Below are 15,899 nucleotides of genomic sequence, written 5' to 3'. Positions count from 1 at the left end.
ATATATATATATATATATATATATATTATTGGTTTTTAATGTTGTTTTTTCCTTCTTCATTAAATATTTCTTTATTTTAAATAAGGGGTTTTGAAGCACCAAGACACCCTTTAAAATGTAATTCGATGTAACAAATGTTTATATAAGATTTTGTAAGGCACATTTTGTACAAGAATCATTTTAGGACATTAAAAGTCTTCATATAAAAAAAAAAAAAATTGTAAACACTTGTCCCTTAAATAAGATGTTTTATTAATTTATTTAATGTGAAATAATATAGTATGATCAATTAATATTATATATTGGCAAGTTTTATTTTAAACATTGTCATACACATTGACTGGTTAATTTTCGATTGATAAAAAAGCAATAACAGTAATAATAATAGTAATATTAATATTAATAATAAGAAGTATAAGAATAATAATAAGAATAATGATAATAATAATAATAATACATATTAAATATATATATAAAAGTACACTCAAAAAATATTTTTGCTGCTTGTTTAGTCTACCTAATTATAATGAGCTGAATCAACACAATTCTTGAAGGCTTTTCTGAAATAACTTGATTGTTTTATGTTCAATCAACTTAAAGTTGTAAAAACAATTAAGTTAACATTATTGGTTTGTGTTGAGACAACATTAAGGAATTGTGGGGACCCTGCATTTTTTACAGTGTACAGATTCAAATTAGTATGTACATTTTATTTTTTTTGTTGCTGTTTTATAAATGTATCTTAAGCATTAATTCCTACTTTTTGACATTGGCTGTGTCGAAATTGCCTACTACTCAGTGGGTACTGCATTTGAATTTAAATGCAGGTGTTATAAAAGTGTGTTCTATACAGTATGAATGTGAGTAGTATGAATGGAACTCGGATGTAGTATATCCACCATCATGTCATTATCACGTGACCTACCCTCATCAGTTATGTCGCTTCACTCCCATTCATGAATTCTCTTGCAGTGCATCATGGGATTGCACAGCGTGCATCAGACACTTCAGAATCTAGCCGGAAGTAGTAAGTCATCAGGGTACTTCTTACATACCGTTTTTCGAAATCTATGAATTCAGAGATACTACTCAGCTAGCATACTGTTTTAGCGTACTATATACTATGGAAGTATGGGATTTCAGATGCAGCCATTGAATTTTGTTTTACAAAAGTTGTTCAAAACATTAAACTAGACTTTTTACTTGCATTTGAAATGCTTTCTATATATAAAATCAAATTTTTGTCAATTAAACAAATTAATTTACCTTTATTTCTACAGCGCTTTTAAAATGTAGATTGTGTCAAAGCAGCCTAAAGTAGAATTTCTAGTAAATTGAAACTGTGTCCGTCCAGTTATCAGAGTTTAAGTTCAGTTTAGTTTAGTTCAGTGTGGTTTAATTTTCACTGCTGAAATCCAAGCACTGAAGAGCAAAGTCCCAAATCCCAAATCAAGCAAGCCAGTGGCGACCCCCATATTACAATCTGGTCATTGATCAAAATGCAGTACATAGTGATAATAATAATTATTTGTGTGTGTGTGTTTTCCTGTTTAAATACAAAATAGTACACTACAAAAAGTGATTTGTTACTTTACAATGAGTAAACCCATTGCCTTATAAATGACAAGTTGATTTAAAAAATTAGTAAACCAATTGCAACTTGGAACTGTTAATTAAGTCAATAACTTAATCTTTATAAGTATGCATGTAGTTCATTTACTTAATAATTAAAAGACTGGTTTGTTCACTTTTTTAAAAAGCTACATATGTACTTGTTTTGCTAAAGTAAACTAATCAGTGTATCTGAAACCTCTTTATTTCTAAATATTTACCTTTATTTTGAACGGTACCATCATCAAAAATCACACAATGCATGTTTTGTAACTCAATCCACTAACAATGAGATTTCTAAAACCAGGCTTATCTCTTATTTCAGAGGATGTGAAACAAGTTTTCACTCAGACCACAATCCACCAGCACATCCCCTTTAACTGGAACTCCGAATTTGTTCAGCTTCACTTCGGCGCCGACAGGAAGAAGCACCTGAACTACGGGGAGTTCACTCAGTTTCTGCTGGTGAGTTTGACTGCTGTCTAATTTCTCTCTGATCCACTTTGCCCCCCCACGTACACCAAAACACGCTCGCTTTCATACTGTCCCCGTCACGCACTTCCCTTCACTGCCACAGAGCACAGATCGATGTAATGTCTTGTTTGCTATATTCCGTGCCCGGTCTCGTCTAGATTGACACACAGTTCTGGGCAGCGTTTCCAGCAGCACAATGAGGCATATTGACCTAGTTAGTCATTAATGAAACACTGGAGTTATATTCCGACGCCAGCATTTGTTTCTCATTAGCTGACGTAACCTCAGTGCAGTCTAGCGATTCCCACTAAAACAGGTAAAGAAGAATAGCAGTATTCCTTTTGTATTTGTAGCGTGCAAGACATTTTCCAATATAGCGTCTAGACCTGAGAGTGGGCAGAGTGGGTGCAAGGGGTCGTCCGTGCCAAGTCTACCTCGACGCTTGCAATATCTGAATGAGCTTTTTATATTAAACTTAACTTGGACCAGATGGGTTTTTGGAAACGGCGAGAAACACGCAGATATTGTGTTTGTGGCCAAGACGGGATTCATTTTGTTTTTTGGAACTCGAAAATGATGAAAAAACACATTTCCTGTTTCATTTATTTAATTTTCTTTGAATTGGCAACTTAAAAAAAATAATAAATGGTCGTTCGGAGTCATTTTAAAATCCATAAAAGTTAACTGTTAGATTGTATTATCTGCTTTAGCAGTCACAAAATGTCATGCAGCGGTGTAAAAATTTGAGGTAGAGCTGATTTTAACATCATCAGAACATAACATCAGATCTACCGCAAATTTGTGTGTGTGTTTATACAGTTGAAATTTCCCCCATTATTTGTTTGATGAAAAGAAGATTTTTTTCAACACATTTCTAAACAAATTAATTTTAATAACTAATTTCTAATACTAATTTGAGGACAACACATAATATTTGAATAGAAATTTTTCAAGATACTGGTATTCAACAATTGAAAGGCTTAACAAGGTTATTTAGGCAAGTTAGGGTAATTGTGGGGCAAGTCAAAGTATAATGATGGTTTGTTCTGTAGGCTATCGAAAACAAAATCTTAAGGGGCTAATAATCTTAAACTTGCTGTTTGCAAGTTTTTGACTTTTCAAAAGCAAAAAAAAAAAAAAATATATATATATATATATGTTTGCAGATATTTAGGAAACATGCTAAGTGATCATTGTTGTTTATCTGAAAAACAATGCTGAAGTCCGATATTCTGCTTTGAAAATGTTTTCCGGAACCTCTGTCTTTGTTTTGATTCTTTTAACCCATCCAATGCCAGTTTAGCCAAATGCACCTGTAAACTAATAAACTAAACAAACAAACAAAAAAGAAACCAATACTGTGAGGCTTCCCAGCAGGCACAGGATGTCATCTTGACTTCAGATTGACATTGTATCCCAATGTCGTAGGGATATTGCATTTTGTTTGGAAATGAAAATCGGGCTTCATGTCAGGCTGATGTCAATGACCAATATCCAACCTAAAATCAACCAAATATCAATGTGTAATGATGTTACAGCTTGACGTTGTGTGGATGTTACCACTATGACGTCTAACAGATGTTGGATTTTGGTTGGCATACCTGACGAATCAATGTCAGTATTCATTCATTCATTTTCCTTCCGCCTAATTATCGGGTTGCCACTGCGGAATGAACCGTCAACTTATCCAGCATATGTTTTACACAGCGAATGCCCTACCAGCTGCTACATGACGTTGGTTTAAGATGGCTCGACGTTGGATTTTGGTCACTTTTCAACACAAACTAAAATCAACCAAATATCAGTTGACATCATTACTGGACGGCGGCATGTTGGTGCAGTGGTTAGCACTGTGACCTCACAGCAAGAAATTCACTGGTTCGAGTCCCGGCTGGGCCAGTTGGCATTTCTGCGTGGAGTTTGCATGTTCTCCCTGAGTTGGCGTGGGTTTCCTCCGGGTGCTCTGGTTTCCCCCACAGTCCAAACACATGCGCTATAGGTGAATTGATGAACTACACTGACTGTAGTGTATGAGTGTGAATAAGAGTGTATGGGTGTTTCCCAATATGGGGTTGCAGCTGGAAGGGCAGCTGCTGTGTAAAACATATAGATAAGTTGGCAGTTCATTCCGCTGTGGCAAACCCTGATGAATAAAAGGACTAAGCCGAAAAGAAAATGAATGAATCATTTCTGAACGTCAAAATAACATTGTCCTTAGATGCTGGCTAGACATTGAATTTTGGTCACCTGATGTCACAAGCTAAATATAACCTAATAATAACACCTTATGACTTTGTGTGCCTGATGGATATACCTGACAACCCTCCAGTTTTTCCCAGGATTTTCGCGTGTTTTACAATTCTATTCTACTATCGTCATGTAAAGATATTTTCCGGCATTTCTCTCGTAATTTTAGTCTTTCAATGAGGGGTGGCAGTAATATATGCAACCCATACCGCCAAACCACCAGGGGACTTTTGTTTTATTTAGGCATGAAAACACTCTGAAATAAATATGAAAATGGCAGGATTCCCTTTCTTTTCATTACAGGTGCCGTCGCGCCTCCTATACAATCTTCAAAACAGTCATATAGCAGTGCGTGACTGTCAGCTGACGCACTCCATATTGATAAATAGACGCAGTTTCCCAAACAAATTCTGTACACGTGTTTTAAAGTGGAAGTCTTGATATTTGGGTGCGTGTTTGAACACGCGTATACACATAATTAATAATAATAATAATGACATCTAAAGAGGTCGAGCTTGGTGGTTGTATTTTAAACACAACTATTTTTGTTCTAAATGAGCATAACAAGTTAGGAAAGCAATCGAATGCTTTCATTATAATGTTAGATGTGTGCATTTTCAAAGTGATACCTCTGTTATCTAATGTAATCAATTGAAAAATCAAAATAAATGAGAGATTCATTCATTCTTCATTCATCTTTAATCTGAATGTGTAAGTTTTACAGTGAAGAAAAGATAATGAGGTTTGATAACTTGATTCTATTTCTTTATAATAGCTATTCATTTTAAAGAGCTAAACTGTTTGCTAATTTATTTGCTGCTAATGTATACTATTTATTTTTTCTTTTGTAAATAATAATAATAAAACATATTACTGACCGTTTAACTGTTTATTTACAATGAAACAGCTCCAGATGAACTTATTTGTTGGGGGGATAAAATAAAATCCCTTATTTTCACATCCCAATGTTGACAGGTATGCTGATGGGTTGATCCATACTGTGAGTACTTCATGACACCTCTAGTAAAAAAAAATCACCTAGCAGATTCACATATGACAAAACGGGCTACAGATTCAAATGTACTGTCTCAATGAAACCCACACAATTATTTTACTTTCCTTTATGAGTGGATGCTTTCCAACACGTCATGTCAGCATGACCAGCTACAATACAACGTGTCGGAAATCTGGCTGCGTTGTCAGAAACGATATTACTGTCATAACCAAAGACCCAACATCCTGCAATTTCTTTAACCTGAACATCGATGAAGACTCGGCCGATATTCTCGTTTAAATGCGCTTTTTAATGCCAGCAGCGCTCGAGCTGAAATAATTGACCCAAGCAGAGGTGGCTCATTTTTTATTTTAATCCAAAGACAATTAAAGGCACAATAAATGCCATGGTGGTTTCAATATTGGCTTTTCGGAGGTTCTGTTCTTCTCCTCCCTAAATAAAAACCATGCTTTTGAAACACTCACAGTTGCAGTAATTTAAGGTTTTAAGAGACTAACTGTAAACTGTAAGGTTCAGAGCCACAATTATTATGCAATTCCACATGCTTGCGGCTGAAGCAGCACAATGCTGGATCAACTGCAGCCAGATATTATTTTCCTCTACCTCCGCTCTTGTTTTTATTTATTTAATGTGCTACTGGCATTTCCGTTTGGCTTTAAACATTGTTTGTGTGTCGACGAAAGTCATGCGCGAGACTAAATAGGATTTTCCATGTTTTTCCAGCCTCTGCTTTGATGTGATTTGTTAATATTCAAATGCAAAAAATAGGTTAATGACTGAAATTGCAGACAACATTCTTGAACTGTATTGTTGCTGTATTTTTTATGAGGACAGTGACATTTCAATAATATCAGAAATAGGTTAGCATGGAGTCTGACATTCAAAGCTTTGACATTTTCTCTAATAGTGTTTTTTTTTTTTTTGCTTCCATAAGAAGACACGTCCATTCGCACAACAGACCTATATTTCCAGTGTTTTGTACTGGTGGTTCAATTATGTGGAGATGTGAGAGAGAAAAACAACTCTCTGTAAAAGCCTGTGATGTGTACCAAAGTCATTCTCGTCTCCTGATGTGATAGCAACCGTTTTACAAATGCACAATTGACTGATTGACAAAATGTCTTTCTGTCAGGTGTCTTAAAGCAGATTTGAAATAAACAAAGATGAATGATAAATACAGAAAGGTTTGTTGGATTAAGTTGCATTGACAAACAATGAAAAATACTTTTGCTATAGTGTTTATTAATTATTACCTGTTATTTTTTAAATAAAATATCAGGGAAATGTCATGCACTATTTTGTTAAGCAGCTTTGACACAGCCTACATTATAAACGTGCTATAGAAATAAAGATAAATTGAATTGAATTAAGTTTTTACTTGAATAAATAAATAGGATTATTTAAAAATAATAAAATAAATTTTTGATCCATAAAAGCACCTTAAAATAAAAGCATCAGCTCTTGCACTAATAATACAAATTATTTGTAAATAAAATATGTATTATATATTTTATACTACAATTTGACGCATTTTAATTTAGATCAACATTTACAAAATTATTTTGTCGCTTGTTCAAACTAGACATGGGCTGGTATAACATTCTGACGGTATGATAACCTTGAATAAAAATACCATGGTTACACGGTTTTAAGGTTTTGTAATTACACCTCTAAAATATATTATTTTTTAATTTCTGGATGAAAAACTACAACTTTTTCCCCTTTGAATACAATATATTGATTTGAGAAACATTTAAAACATTTAGGAGCAGTAAACATGCCAGGCTAAATGATTCAAATGAATCATTGACTTCTGCTGTTTTCATTAGGTTCAAAAACTCTGATTTCTTTACAATTTAAGATGACATCTTTGGATATTTTTTCTGCTGGAGATACTGTTATCCTAAAAAAATTAAAAAAAAATCTTATATAAACCAGAAAATATATAGCTGGAAATTTTGCAGAAAATTTAGCCTGTTTTAAAACTTTGACTTTTCCAAACCATGATATACATTGAAAACGGTTATTGTCCCATGTCCAGTACAAACTACTTTAAAGTTTACTTTAAGTACTTTAAAATAAGCTGAAACAACCCAATTCTTGATATATATCTTTGCAACAGCTTAACTATTTCATGTTTAATCCTCTTAAATTGAAATGGAACCCTAATTTAATTTAATTTAATTTAATTTAATTTAATTTAATTTAATTTAATTTAATTTAATTTAATTTAATTTAATTTAATTTAATTTAATTTAATTTAATTTAATTTAATTTAATTTAATTTAATTTAATATATGTATTAATTTCCTTACTTATAATAATTGTAACACTTTAGTCAATTAATTTAATTTAATATGTATTAAATTCTTAACTTATATAATATTTTTAACACTTTAGTGAATTAATTTAATTTAATATGTGTTAAATTCCTAACTTATATAATAATTTTAACACTTTACAAGGTTTCATGAAATTAAACTTCCTTATGAGGTTTCATTTCATAACATGAACTAACAACGAACAACCCTTTTACAGCATACATTAATGTTAATGCTACATTCATAAAATTTAAAAACTAAAAGTTGTATTTGAGATTATTGGATACTCACAAAAGTATAATTTCCGAAAGCTCCAGGGTTTGTCATTTTTATAAAACATATTTTTTTGCAGTTGTACTCTTCAATGCACAGCATAAAAACATAAAATCTGAAAACCTTCAAAAATAAGATCATATTTTGCAATTAAACTCAGAAAAGAAACATGTCATAGGCACTTTATGTCTACAAATGCCTTAACGAATGCTAAAAAAATTATTTGAGCCTTATTGTAAAGAGTTACCATAATCTTCATATTGACATTTTTTCAGCAGTCTGAAGCTGAGTTTACTTTTTTTAAAGCAATGCATTTTTACATAATGAAAACCAGCTGTACAGCACGCACCTCACTTGGTTCTAAAATCACATGCATGTAATTAATCAAGTATTTGTTTTATTTTCTGCAGTACGAATCCCTCCAATCCAGCATTGGCAGCACTCAAACACTGACCGACCTTCACTGTGTTGCAGGAGATGCAGCTCGAACACGCTAGACAGGCTTTTGTGCAGCGGGACAAGGCCAAATCAGGCACCATCACCGCCCTGGACTTTAGGGACATCATGGTGACCATCAGACCTCACATGCTCACTCGGTTTGTGGAGGAAAGTCTTGTCGCAGTGAGTTTTTCAGTCAGTGTTTTTACTGTATTCACATGAAGTCAGAATTGTTAGCCCCCCTGTATATTTCTCCCATTTTCTGTTTAACGGAGCGAAGATTTTTTTCAACACATTTCTAAACATAATAGTTTTAATAACTCATATCTAATAACTGATTTATTTTATCTTCGCCATGATGACAGTAAATAACATTTGACTAGATATTTTTAAGACACTTCTATACAGCTTAAAGTGACATTTAAAGGCTTAACTAGGTTAATTAGGTTAATAAGGCAAGTCTAAATTGTATAATGATGGTTTGCTCTGTAGACAATCGAATAAAAAATATTGCTGAAGAGGGCTAATAATATTGACCTTAAAAAGGGTTAAAAAATATTAAAAACTGCTTTTATTCTAGACGAAATAAAACAAATAAGACTTTCTCTAGAAGAAAAAATATTATTGGAAATACTGTGAAAAATTCCTTGCTCTGCTAAACATCATTTGGGAAATATTTGAATAAGAAAAAAAATAATTCAGAGGAGGGCTAATAATTCTTACTTTAGCTTTATAAACCACCAGGAGATATTTGTTAGCAAGGTGTTTGTGCATGAGAGGTCTGCTTTTTTGCAAACTCTCTCATTTTCTCCACGGTTTGTGCCTCATAAACCTTGGAATTCTGGGAGATGTTTGTAAACACTTCGTTTTGGGGTCATTAGAAATAAATTAAAGACGACGCACCCGTCTATACACTCAATCCTCTAATTTAGATGCCTTGCAAAACAGGACTAGAGGTATAAACACTTTATTCCATCAACATAAAGGTTTATACTTTTTTTGCGTCCGGGTTTATGCAGGGTTTTTACAAATGACATGTTGGTTAAGGAAACTTCAGAGCTGGTCAAATATTTTTTTTTTTTTGGTCTCTTCAGGTAGAGACATCATTTCTGCAAAGCACACAGCGCCATCTAGTGTGAGATGATCTATAATTTATCAGGCTCAACACACTGAATGTGTTTGAAAAATGTTGAAAAGTTCAGCTGCTTAAAGGGGTAGGGATACTTGTTTCAAATGTGTTTGACTTTCTTTCTTCTGTTAAACACAACTACAGACGTTTTAAAAAAATAACTGTAACCATTGGCTTTCATAATATTTGTTCTTCCTACTGTGAAAGTCAGTGCTTACAGGTTTATTACAGAGAGCATTCTTTAAAACTATGAGTTAAACGCAAATGAAGATATTTTGAAGAATGCTCTGTAAAAAAAACCTGTTACCATTGACTTTCATAGTATTTGTTTTTTTCCTACTGTGAAAGTCAGTGCTTACAGGTTTATAACAGAGCATTCTTCAAAACTATGTTGAGTTAAACACAAATGAAGATATTTGGAAGAATGCTCTGTAATAAACCTGTAACCATTGACTTTCATAGTATTTGTTTTTCCTACTGTGAAAGTCAATGGTTACAGGTTTATTATAGAGCACTCTTCAAAACTATGAGTTAAACATTGATTAATATTTTGAAGAATGCTCTGTGATGAACCTGTAACCATTGACTTTCATATTATTTGTTTTTCCTACTCTGAAAGTCAATGGTTACAGGTTTACTACAGAGTATTCTTCAAAACTATAATGAGTTAAACACAAATAAAGATATTTTGAAGAATGCTCTTTAAAAGAAAAGCTGTAACCATTGACTTTCATAGTATTTGTTTTTCCTACCATGAACGTCCATGCTTACATGTTTATTACAGATCATTCTTTAAAACTTTGATGAGTTGAACACAAGTTAAGATATTTTGAAGAATGCTCTGCAAAACACCTGTAACCATTGACTTTTATAGTATTTGTTTTTCCTACTATGAAAGTCAGTGCTTGCATGTTTATTACAGATCATTCTTTAAAACTATGCTGAGTTAAACACAAATGAAGATATTTTGAAGAATGCTCTTTAAAAGAAAAGCTGTAACCATTGACTTTCATAGTATTTGTTTTTCCTACCATGAACGTCCATGCTTACATGTTTATTACAGATCATTCTTTGAAACTATGATGATTGAACACAAGTTAAGATATTTTGAAGAATGCTCTGCAAAAAACCTGTAACCATTGACTTTTATAGTATTTGTTTTTCCTACTATGAAAGTCAGTGCTTGCATGTTTATTACAGATCATTCTTTAAAACTATGCTGAGTTAAACACAAATGAAGATATTTTGAAGAATGCTCTTTAAAAGAAAAGCTGTAACCATTGACTTTCATAGTATTTGTTTTTCCTACCATGAACGTCCATGCTTACATGTTTATTACAGATCATTCTTTGAAACTATGATGAGTTGAACACAAGTTAAGATATTTTGAAGAATGCTCTGCAAAAAACCTGTAACCATTGACTTTTATAGTATTTGTTTTTCCTACCATGAAAGTCAGTGCTTGCATGTTTATTACAGATCATTCTTTAAAACTATGCTGAGTTAAACACAAATGAAGATATTTTGAAGAATGCTCTGTAATAAACCTGTAACCATTGACTTTCATAGTATTTGTTCGTCCTACTGTGAAAGTCAATGGTTACAGGTTTATTACAGAGCATTCTTCAAAGCTATGAGTTGAACACAAATTAAGATATTTAATAAACCTGTAACCATTGACTTTCATAGTTGGAAAAGCAAACACTATGAAAGTCAATGTTTACGTGTTTATTACAGATCATTCTTTAAAATATCTTCATATGTGTTCAACTCATCATAGTTTTAAACCACTTAAGGCTGAATAAATGAGTAAAATCATTCATCTTTGAATGAAATATCTCTTTATTATTAATCAAAATAAGTCACACAGGCTAGTTTTTGTTTTTCTTTTTTGCATTTTTTTCTTCTTGAGCAGCAAACATTCTGTCAGATGCTATTTAAAGATTTACCTCATGTTAGTTTTCCACTTTATATGTCCCTCTTCTCATAAAAGAGCTTAATCAAAAATGGCCCTGAAGCTGGAATTAGCAGTGTGCGTCTCTGCAAAACACATGTATTTATTTAGCGCTCTGTGGGGTGGAAGTGCTAAAGATGTCGCCGCGCTGGAGCTCCATTCATGTTTGGCACTCAGTCGAATTCTCAGCTATTTATCACCTCTGTCCCTCATAAAAGGATGTCTTAGTGCAAATCTCTTTGCGTGTGTGTGTGTGTGTGTGTGTGTGTGTGTGTGTGTGTGATTTTGCAGGCAGCCGGTGGCAGCACGGCGCATCAGGTCAGCTTTTCTTACTTTAATGGCTTCAACTCTTTGCTGAACAACATGGAGCTCATTAGGAAGATCTACACCACCCTGGCAGGCAACCGCAGAGATGTGGAAGTTACTAAAGGTTAGTGTTTTTTTTTTTAGTCCTGTTTTGTTTTTATTTATCCTTCCTCCACTGATTAGACTAGATTTGCCCCAAAAAACACACAAATACCCATAATGCATTTCTGCTGGTGAGTTTGAGTGCACTCAAGAATTTTGCTGATTGTTCAAACTACGCATTTAAAATGAGTTGAAATGACGTAATTCTTAAATCTTGTTTGGGGGTACAAATTAATTGTTTTATGTTCAATCCATTTAAAGTGATGCGGTGGCGCAGTTGGTAGAGCTTTTGCCTCACAGCAAGAAGGTCACTGGTTCGAGTCTCAGCTGGATCAGCTGGCATTTCTGTGTGAAGTTTGCATGTTCTCCTCGTGTTGGCATGGGTTTCCCCCGGGTGTTCAGGTTGCACAAGTCCAAACACATGCAGTATAGGTGAATTGAATAAGTTAAATTGTCCGTAGTGTATGAATGAATGAGTGTTTAGAGATGGAAGGGCATCCGCTGCGTAAAACACATGCTGGATAAGTTGCCGGTTCATTCCCCTGTGGCGACCCCGGAATAATAATGGGACTAAGCTGAAAAAAAAATGAATGAATTAATCCATTGAAATTTGTAAAAACTTATTTAGCTCAAGCCCAATCCCAATTCTCAATTCTACCCCTTAGCCCTTCTCCTTACCCCCGCGTTCACGTGAAGGGGAATGAGTGTCCCTATTCTCTTTAGGGCCTACTCACACTATGCCATTCGTACTGTGCCCAGGCCCGTTTCCCGGATCGTTTGAGAAGTGTGAGTGCGCTGAATCGGGCTCAAGCACGGTTCACTTGGCCGGCCCTGGCCCGTTTGGAAGAGGTGTGCCTGAGTGCGGTTCACTTGGGCTTTGGTAGGTACACTTGTGTGTGAGTTCAAAACGCGTCAAAAGCCCGAAACCGAAAGCGAGACGTGACTTTAAGGGACTGTTTGATATGGATTTATTAATCATTCTTACTGTTCAGTGAACGCAAACTGCCGTAGTTTATTAAAGATGAGAACTCCTCACAGCAAGACAGCTGCGCGGCTTCAGCAGACCTCCTCATTCCCGCAGCATGAGAGCTTTATGATTGTTTTTGAGCGCCAAAAGTGGCGGATCTGTTCGGCGAAATAGCGTGCTTTGGCCTGGTTCTAGGCAACTGTACCTAGTGTGAGTACGGCCTTAGTGTGAAGGCCTAGGGCTAAGGGGAAGGGCTAGATACCCCTTGAAACTGAGAATTTTCAGGACCACACTCGAAACCAAGGCGTTGGAAAATTTCCTACAATATAGCAGCTACCACGACAGCATAGCTGCATTTGGAAGTAAGGAGATCCACAAATTAGTATTTTTTGTCATTATTATGAATTTTTACAACAAACAATCATATGTTTAAATACATTCATAACAGCGTTCGTGTTTTACCGACATGTTTTTAAAAAAAATGCTAAGATAAAAACTGCTAAATTTTTTTCTGTATAGTAGTCCCACAACATTCTGTCACTCGATGACACTCGAATACCCTGTCAGAAAAGTCTAGTGGCTGGGAATGAGCTCTTTACAGAGTCTACTATAATGTTAATGTTGTTTTCGTGTGTTTACATTGATGAATATGGCCACAGTGTAAATGCCCAGAACAGTTATGAGTTTATTTTATAATTATATCATTATGATATAACAGGATATCGTTGCCTTCAGGGATTTCCTGAAGAAAAATACCCAAAATAGCGCAACTGGAATAACTACAGCAGTCGTGATCGTCTGATGTCATATGAAGCAAGAGATTGCGATGACATATGATGACGTGTGCTGGTGTTGTAGTGCTGTCTTATTTCTAAGGGGTAAAATTTGAAGCCCTTCCTGTTACCCTTGGCCCTTGAAACAGAGTGTGAAGGGGAAGGGGTACAAAAATAGAATTGTGATTGCCTTAATCAGTTTGTGTTGGGACAACATGAAGGAAATGTGTTGAAGCTAGCACTTTTTCACAGTGTGAGATGATTTTTTGCATTATATTGGTGATTTACTATAAAGAAGTATAACATTATAATATTTGAAAAAAAAAACATTGCTCACTCTTTTTTCCTTTTTAGAACTGTCAAAAGCACAACGTTCCTGTTCGTTTCCTACTTATTTTATAATTGTGTTCTGCTCTTTTCAAACAGAATTTTAGGTAATTATGTATTATGTGTATTTCAGTGTAAGTGTATTTTTACAAATATTGGTCCCACTTTATATTAAGTGTCCTTAACTACTATGTACTTACATCAAAAAATAAATGCAATGTACTTACTGTGTTTATAATGTATTTGAGAACACTTGTGGTGCTTTTGAGTTGGGATAGAGGTTGGGTTATGGACAGGTTTGGTGGTATGGGTAGGTTTAAGGGTGGATTAAGGTGTAAGGGATGGTCAACAGTGTATTTACAAATGTAGTTACGAAAGTTAATTACAGATGTAATTACATACATATGTTTAATCAAGCATAAGTACACAGTAAATACATGTATTACACAATAAGTACATTGTAGCAAACTATTAATTCCTGTGTAAGTACATATTAGTTAAGGCCACTTAATATAAAGTGGTACCCAAATATTTAATCTTGCTGAACATTTCAATCAGAAAAAAAGATTTTTTTTGAATAATTTATATTTTTGTTTACTTTTTTTTTCTCTTTTATGCATTAATATTATTAAATCATGCATAAGAAATAATAAAGCAATTGTTTTGAAAAAATAATATTTCAAAATAAATATGAACAACTCAGATTAATACCCAGGATTCATTTAAATTTTCATTTATTCATTCATTTTCCTTCGGCTTAGTCCTTTATTTATCAGGGGTTGCCTTGCAGCCGCAACCCAGTACAGGGAAACACCCATACACACTTGTTCACACACTCACTCATACACTACGACCAATTTAGTTAATTCAATTGTACGGCATGTCTTTGGATTGTTGGGAAAACCGGAGCTGCTGGAGGAAACCCATGCCAACACGGGGAGGACAGGCAAACTCCACACAGAAATGCCAACTGGCCCAGCAAGGACTCAAACCAGTTACCCTCTTGCTGTGAGGCAAAAGAATATTTTGAAGAATGCTCTGTAACAAACCTTTAACCATTAACTTATAGTGTTTGTTTTTCCTACTGTGAAATTCAATGCTTACAGGTTTATTACAGAGCATTCTTCAAAACTATGGTGAGTTGAACACAAATTAAGGTATTTCGAAGAATAAAGCCATCGTGCCTCCCTTAATTAATATTCAAACTTATTAACTTCCAAGTTATTAATTAGTATGATCTTTACATTTTAATAGTTTCTATAATCTGAATTAAGTTTCTTTTGGGATTTTTTGAAGATTTTTTATGTTTTTACAAATATGTTAAACCTTTAAAAATAACACAATGAAAACAACAAATGAATGCAATTGAAGACAAAATTATTCGCCTTTCTGTACAATTTGTATTTCTTTTTAATATTTCTCAACTTGACTAATTTATATTAATATTATATTTATATAAATTTATATTATAATAAAAATTTATATTAATTAATTCATTTAGTCTTTGCCATGATGACACTACATTATATTTTACTAGTTATATTTTAAAACCTTAGTATTCAGTGTACAGTATAATTTAAAGGCTTAACTAGGTTAATTAGTTTAACTAAGTTAAGTTAATTAGGTAAGTCGTTAAACAGCAGAAGTTTGTTCTGTAGCTAATCAGGTGAAATAAATCCTAAGGCGGCTAATAATATTGACCTTATAATAGTTTAATTCCTGCCAAACTAAAACAAATAATACGAAGAAAAAGCATTATAAGAATTACTGTGAAAATATCATTGAAATATATCATTAAAAATCACTTGGGAAATAATTGAAAAAGAATTACTAGAGCAGTTACTAATAATTTTGTCTTCAACAGCAAATAAGAATAATTTTTATTTTTAATAAAATATCTATTTATCTGACATATTCCAGCATTAATACTACACTATACTAATTAGTTATGTTTAGCTCATT

The 15,899-nt window shown here is 33.6% G+C and overlaps 2 protein-coding genes across 5 annotated transcripts in view; both read left to right on the top strand.

Moving 5' to 3' along the window:
- Positions 1 to 9,849, top strand: part of trioa (trio Rho guanine nucleotide exchange factor a) — a 784,286-nt gene extending 774,437 nt beyond the window's left edge. The window contains exon 39 of the transcript XR_012394606.1: positions 9,720 to 9,849. The gene's annotated coding sequence lies outside the window, so the exon portion shown is untranslated. The remainder of the gene's footprint in view (positions 1 to 9,719) is intronic.
- slc25a13 (solute carrier family 25 member 13) overlaps positions 1 to 15,899 on the top strand; it is a 94,799-nt gene that overhangs the window by 25,311 nt on the left and 53,589 nt on the right. For all 4 annotated transcript variants that reach the window (XR_012395234.1, XR_012395235.1, XM_073931919.1 and 1 more), the window contains 3 exons: positions 1,937 to 2,076; positions 8,416 to 8,562; positions 11,754 to 11,892. Coding sequence is in view for 2 of the 4 variants with exons in the window: in XM_073931919.1 (XP_073788020.1) it covers positions 1,937 to 2,076; positions 8,416 to 8,562; positions 11,754 to 11,892 (426 nt within the window). In the remaining 2 variants the exon portion in view is untranslated. The remainder of the gene's footprint in view (positions 1 to 1,936; positions 2,077 to 8,415; positions 8,563 to 11,753; positions 11,893 to 15,899) is intronic.

Source organism: Danio rerio, chromosome 19 (assembly GCF_049306965.1).
Source record: "Danio rerio strain Tuebingen ecotype United States chromosome 19, GRCz12tu, whole genome shotgun sequence".
NCBI classification, from domain to species: domain Eukaryota; kingdom Metazoa; phylum Chordata; class Actinopteri; order Cypriniformes; family Danionidae; genus Danio; species Danio rerio.
The sequence above is the reverse complement of the archived record's forward strand: the minus strand, read 5'-3'. Positions and strand labels throughout refer to the sequence as shown.